Here is a 6911-nt window from a genome sequence, read left to right on the forward strand (position 1 = left end):
CCGGCCGCGGGAGCGCCTGCGGGCGACGGCGCCAGCGCGCGGCACTCCTGAGCCCCGCCGGCCTCCGTCGTTTCCTCCGGAGGCGCGCGTGGCCCCGCCTCCCTCGTCGCCTGCCGCGGAGCCTACCGGGAGTGGTCCGAGGCCGAGTCACCTTTAGGGGGCCGGGAAGGAAGGGCTCGGCCCTGGCGGGCGTGCTGCGATGTGGTTCGAGATCCTGCCCGGGATCGGCGTCATGGCCGTGTGCTTGGTCATCCCCGGCATTGCCACCGCGCACATCCACAGGTTCTGTAACGCGGGCAAGGTGAGGCGGCGCCTCGGGCGCGACGGCTCACCCCGCCGACCGGCGCTCCCAGACGCGCGGCTGGAGGCCGTTGGGGCGCGGGGCCTGGCCGAGATGGGGAACAGCGGGGTCTGCCCTCCCCTTTCTTCGTGTTGCCTCCAAGCGGAGGCTTGCGGAACGAACCCCGAAGGAAAGCACATCCTCCTCTAGCAAGAAGCAGCTCGATGTTGGGGGAAGAGTGGGCACGAGGGCAGAGTAGGTCCGGGGGCTGGAAAGGTAGTATAGGAGGTAGGTCGGGACTCCGGGGCGTCCTTCTAGCCTTGCCTCCACTCCCTCGGATCTCTGATCTTTCTTACTGGATTTTGATTTTAATGTCTCGCATCCACATCCTGGTAGCTTCTCGGTTTTTTTTTTTTTTTTTTTTTTTTTTTTTTACTTCCCTACCTTTAATTAGGTTTTTTACCTTGGCATTTTTTTTATCCCCCACCTTCACTCCCCCCCTCTCCCCCCGAGGCACTAGGTATTTACCGCAAGATCCTGCTTTTCACATCAGGATGGTAATTTTCCTCTCCGCCTAGTTCTTCCCGTTACCTCTAGGGTACAGGGTAGAAATGTGTTGGCTTTCTGGTTTTGTGACTTTTCTTCACGTGTGATCTGCCATCGTTTGCTCCCGTTAGGGTCCCAAAAGGAAATAAGAGTATAGTCAGGTCTTTAAAAACAGGGAGGGTGGGGGAGTGAGGGGAAGGTGGAAAAGGGGAAAAAAAGCCCCAAATATCCGTTAAAATATAAAGGGTAAGAACTCACGATTACCATCTTAATTATGAAGTTTAATGGTCCGATTTTATTTAGGATCCAGTCTTACTATCAATTTGGTTTTTGTTTCAGTGATGATTCCTTTTCTAGAATGTCACAAGTTCTGATAGCCCTCTCTTGGGTCATTCATTTTCCTAAACATTGGGCAATAATAATTTCTCTATTGTAGGAAAAAAGGGTTGCCCATTATCCATATCAGTGGAGTCTGATGCAAAGAGATAGGCGCATCTCTGGAGTTAATCGTCACTATGTGTCAAAGGTAAGGTTTATATGTCATGATTATTAGTCTTTTGTCTGTTACATATGTGCAAACCTTTTCCCCAATCTGACTTCTTCATTTTATGATGTCTTTCATCAGATAGTTTTTAATTTTGGTGTTTAGTTTATCATATTTTGTCATTCCGGATTTTGCCTTACAAATGACTTTCCTACTCAAGATTATGAATATATTGTTAAAGTTTCTCCATAAAAAGAAAAAAATTTACATTTAGTGCTTTCACCCATCTACAAGTCATTTGGAGGTATATGTGAAATCTGGTTTTAACTGTACCTTTTTCCAAGGGATAGCCAGTTGTAGAACAATTGTCCATTTGTAGAACAGTCCACTTAAAACAAATTTTTTTTAAACATTTATTCAACTTTGAGAGACAGACAGAGACAGAGCATGAGCTAGTGAGGGTCAGAGAGAGAGGGAGACACAGAATCCGAAGACAGGCTCCAGGCTCTGAGCTAGCTGTCAGCACAGAGCCGGACGTGGGGCTCAAACCCACAACCGGCAAGATCATGACCTGAGCCGAGGTCGGTTGCTCAGCCGACTGAGCCACCCAGGTGCCCCTGTTCCTACACCTCTTAGGAGTTCGTTTCCCATTATTATTTTTTAAAAAATTGTAGTGACTTTTTTTAATGTTTATTTATTTTTGAGAGACAGGGAGACAAAGCATGAGCCGGGGAAGGGCAGAGAAAGGAGACACAGACTCTGAAGCAGGCTCCAAGCTGTCAGAACAGAGCCCGGCGAGGGGCTCGAACTCACGAACCATGAGATCATGACCTGAGCTGGTCGGCCGCTTAACCGGCTGAGCCACTCAGGTGCCCCTGTAGTGACTTTTTAATAGTCTCTCCTTGTTCGTTTATTCTTCACAGTGAACCTAGGTTAACATTAGTTTCATTTAATAGATGAGCAAACAGGGTCAGTGACTACAGAACAGTGTAAACACTCTTGCTGGACGTGATGACAGATCTCTGCCTTGCTAGATTCCTAGTTAGAATTTCTACAGGGTGTCCCCTTGGGCTGTGCAGTTTTCATTTCTCGCAAGGTGATTTGTACCACAAGAGGAGGCAAAATAACTGCACTGTGCTACTGTAACACTTGGAAGAAATGCCATCCCTGATTGCTCTTTAACTCTGTCATTTTGGAAGTTACTTGGTTGTGAGCTAAGTAAGAAAGAGTGTGTCTTCTGAATAAACAGCGTTCAAGAGTTGCCGGGGGGGGGGGGGGGGGGTCCATGACCTTGAATTCTGGCTCCGCCACTTTCTTACTGACTTAAGCAAGAGGCTTTAAAGCAGAGTCTGTCTGTTCGCGTGTAAAAAAGCACAGTGAGGTTAATAGTATTTTCCTCGCATTTGGCTGTTATTTTTTTTAATGCTTTTTTTTTTACCTTACCGTCTGTCCTCTGACTCTCTGAAGGATCCAGATGGTAAATGGTTGCTTGACTTTAGTTCTGATGGGGTGCGGTCGGGGGTGGGGTCTTTTCATATAAAGTGATGTGTTTGCTGCTGCTGTCAGAAAATGAGAACTAGATATCCTTTTAGCTTACTCTTTTTACTTTGGTGATTATAAAATTCAGTTCAGTTTATTGTTGCAGTTAGAGAAGCATGGGATGTGCAAGTACTTTAATAAAATGCCATTTGGGGATAGTGGAAATCAGGGTACCGGCGTACCTCATTTGATTGCATTTGTAGATGCAGTACTGTGTGTGTGTGTGTGTGTGTGTGTGTGTGTGTGTGTGTGTGTGTGTTTAAACAAATTGAAGGTTCGGGGCGCCCTGCACTAAGCAAGTGTGTCAGCACTATTTGTCCAACAGCATCTGCCCAGTTTGTGTCTCTGTGTCACGTGTTGGTAATTCTTGAAATATTTCAAACTTGCCATTATGATTATATTAGTTACGGTGATCTGTGATCCGTGCTTACGACTCACTGAAAACCCAGATGATGGTTGCATTTTTTAGCACTAAAGTACTTTATTATTTTTCTTGATCTTTTTAGCACTAAAGTATGTTAAAATTAAGGTGTGTACACTTTTTTTTTAGACCTAATGCTGCTGTACAGTTAATAGACGACAGCATAGTGTGAACATGTATGCGCTGGGCGACCAGACAACCCATTTGAGCCCCTTGATTGATGTGGTCCAGAACCAGACCGCCAAGATCTCTGACGTGTGCTGGTACATGACATCTTTGGTGGGGGCAGAATTCTCACATTTTCCTTTTTATACTGTTTTTTTCAGGGTTTGGAGAATATCGATTAACACGGCCTTTTCCTGACTGATGAAGAATAACTCCGTTCTGCTCACCTGCCCTTTCTAGAAGGTTTGCCGTGTATCGATGTAGTACATAATAAAAATAAAAAAGTAAAATCAAAGGCTTTCTTTTTTCCTTTTGTTAACAGTACTAAACAAGCTCACGCCATCTGCCCAGTGTAACTTTAGCACTTTAAAAAAAAACTAGGGGCACTGGGGGGCTCAGTCCATGATCCCATGGTTTGTGACATTGAGCCCCGCATCAGGCTCTGTGATGACAGTGCTGAGCCTGCTTTGGATTCTCCGCCCCCCCCCCACTCCTCCCCTGTGCTCTCTCTCAAAATAAGTAAACATTAAAAAAAAAAAAGATACTAAAACTAGAAGGCAGCTGAGACTTAAAATGATACATGTAAAGAGTGCTAAGCACCTGTCACTGCTCGGTGCCTAATGCGTCATAAATGGTACTTGTTACTATTGGGGTAGATAGGAATACGTCAACAAAGGCAGCTGCTAGTGAAATACAGTCCCTTTCTAGTTCCTTTTCTGGGTGAGTCTTATTGTGTTAAGTTCCAGGTAGACTGCTTGTATTTAAGTTTAGAGGTTTTTTTAGTGATCTCTACGCCCAGTATGGGGCTTGAACTCAACCCTGAGACCAAGAGTCGCAAGCTCTTCCTCCCAAGCCAGCCAGGCACCCCCAGGTGGAATGTTTAAAAAAAAATTTTTTTAATGTTTATTATTGAGATAAACAGAGCATGAGTGGGGGAGGGGCGGAGAGAGGAAGACACAGAATCCAAAGCAGGCTCCAGGCTCCGAGCCGTCCGCACAGAGCCCAACGTGGGGCTCCAACCCATGAACTGAGATGATGACCTGAGCTCAAGTTGAATTCGGACGCTAACTGGCTGAGCCACCCAGGCGCCCCAGGAATCCAATTTCTAAGGCCCCTTAGACATTCAGTCCAAACTCTCCTCAGATGAGGCTCAGGGGCGGGAAGCAATCCCTTAGCTCGGGCACACGTGGCTCTAGACTCGTATTCTCACTGCCAACACAAGGTGCTCTCATCTCTTCTCCAGGGTTCACGTCAATAAACAGTGCTGGGTAAATGCTACACGCCAGGCACTGTGTCTCAGACTTGAATGAGACACAGCTTCGCCCTTCAGGAGCTCCCAGTAGGCGTCAAAGACAAGTTGATGACAGGATGGGGGGAGGAGTGCTCTGAATGGAAGTTGAAGAAGGTTCCGGGTGCAAGGAGGTGGGGCTTGACTCAGCCTTCCTTGGGGGCAAAGAACGGGTGCCGGGAAGGCAAAGGGCGTTGGGTAAGTTTCCAGGTGATGCCTACAGCTAGCCAAGTCTTGACGGTTGGCTAGGATTGGCGAGCTAAACAACCGCGGGGGAGGACACCGCACGCGGAGAAAGGGCTCGAGCGTGGGCACGCGGACTGGCACAGCAGGGCTGGGGCAGAGTGTGGGGAGGGAAGGAGGGGGAAGAGTGACTGGAGAGGCCGGTAGGGCCCAGAACCCGAGGGGCCTGGTCTATCTCCTTCAGGCCGTCCGACTCTTCCTGGGGGCAACTGGGAGCCCCTGCCGGGCAGAACCCGGAGTGAGAGGATGACCGGCCTATACTGCCTGGCCGCGCGGCAGAGGATGGATGCAAAGCCGAGCTCCGCTTGGAACGTTGAGGCCGTTTTCCTGGGGAGCTGCTGACACCTAGTGGCAAGAGGCGAGCAGTGCTCCTAAACCTCCTAGGATGCACTGGACGCCAGGACCCTGAGCCAGGACAGCTCCATAGCTTAGCGCTGGGAGGCCCGAGGGGTCAGGCGGCTCCGTCTCTTGCCGGCTGTGTGACCCTGGGCAAGTCACTTCACTGCTCTGAGCCTCAGGTCTCCCATCTCTCAAGTGAGGATAGTGTGTGTCCTGCATATGTCCCTGCGTATATGAGACTGTCACAAAGTCATGTACGTGGCGTGGTTCGCACCCACAGCCCTGCGCGTGTGGAAGGGATCATTGCGGCATCGCGGTCCACCCCTAGGTCCCCAAAAGTCACCGAAGTGTGGTGTCGGGGGCCCCTGAGGCCCAGCGCGTACCCAAGAGCAGCGGTCTGGGGCTTCCCTCTCAGAATGAGTGATCACAACTAAGGTCGCCGACACAGACATCCCGGAGCTCTGCAAGGACAGCAGGCACTGCAAGGACGTAATAAAACACAAAGCTCAACAGAGACACCGACCGCTCTGAGGGTGTTTTCTGAAATCGGAGAGTTGAGAACCAGCTTAAGACCACCGTGAGAACCGAGAGCTGGCTTACTCCTCTCGGCGGCTGCCACTAGCTCCCTTCTAAGGCAAGGAGATGAGGGGCTGGCATTGAAACCGGCCATCCTCCTTAGGAAGCTTCTGGATGGAGGTAGGGGGCGGGGGCTGAGCGCTGAACATCAAGTGCTTTTCCAAGATTTCCTGTCAGGCTGATACTTCTGTGACCTGAGAACACAATTACACTATACTTTTGTGAGACACAGGACACATGGCTTTTTCTTCCCAGGTACTCAGTGTGGATGGTAGGTGCCCAAAGAGTCTGGCCTTCCGCTTCTTGGCTGGGGCCCGGGTGTGCGTGCAATGCCCCTCTCCTCCTAACTCATCCACAGCCTGCCGGCCAGATACTGCATCTCTGAGGTTTGCATGGTCTGGAATACTCTTTCTGGAGCACCCTTTCCGGGTGCGCTCTTCCTTTGCTTTCTAGACAAAGCTGAAGCAGCCCGTGGAGCACACTGAGCTGGGGTGCACAAGGCTCTGAGAACCTTCACGTTTTGGTGCGTTTGTGGATCAAAGACAAGAGAAGCAAATTTCTGTGAAGAAATCCAGTGCTATGTCTGCACACTCTAATTGCTAAGGGTGCCCCTGGCGTATCTGCGTGCCCTCGGTGTCTGACACCGTTGGCGGGAATATGCTCACCCCCCCTGCCCCCCGCAAGGCCCTGTGAAATGAAGAGCCAAATCACTGCTTTTGGGATTTCTACGAATCTTCATTCTTGATTAGAGAACTAATGGTTCTTTTCTTTTCTTTTTTAGTGTTTGTTTATTTTGAGAGAGAGAGAAAAGAGAGAGAGAGAGAGAGAGAGAGAGAGAGAGAGAGAAAGAGTGAGAGAGAGAGGCTGAGCGGGGAAGGGGCAGAGAGAGAAGGAGACACTGAAACTGAAGCAGGCTCCAGGCTCCCAGCTGTCAGCCCAGAGCCCAACGCCAGGCCCGAACCCACGAACTGTGAGATCATGACCTGAGCTGAAGTGGGACGCTTAACCGACTGAGCCCCCCAGGCGCCCC

At 49.8% G+C, this 6911-nt stretch overlaps 1 protein-coding gene across 1 annotated transcript; it reads left to right on the plus strand.

The window, feature by feature from the left end:
- The first annotated feature begins 102 nt into the window (after positions 1-102).
- NDUFA1 (NADH:ubiquinone oxidoreductase subunit A1) lies at positions 103-3730 on the plus strand. The gene is made up of 3 exons (XM_029930179.1): positions 103-301; positions 1263-1352; positions 3597-3730. The coding sequence occupies exons 1-3, from the start codon at positions 200-202 to the stop codon at positions 3615-3617; spliced, it is 213 nt and encodes a 70-aa protein (XP_029786039.1). The 5' UTR covers positions 103-199; the 3' UTR covers positions 3618-3730.
- Positions 3731-6911: the final 3181 nt, after the last annotated feature.

The sequence above is a fragment of the Suricata suricatta genome, chromosome X (genome assembly GCF_006229205.1).
Source record: "Suricata suricatta isolate VVHF042 chromosome X, meerkat_22Aug2017_6uvM2_HiC, whole genome shotgun sequence".
In the NCBI taxonomy this organism is placed as follows: Eukaryota; Metazoa; Chordata; class Mammalia; order Carnivora; family Herpestidae; genus Suricata; species Suricata suricatta.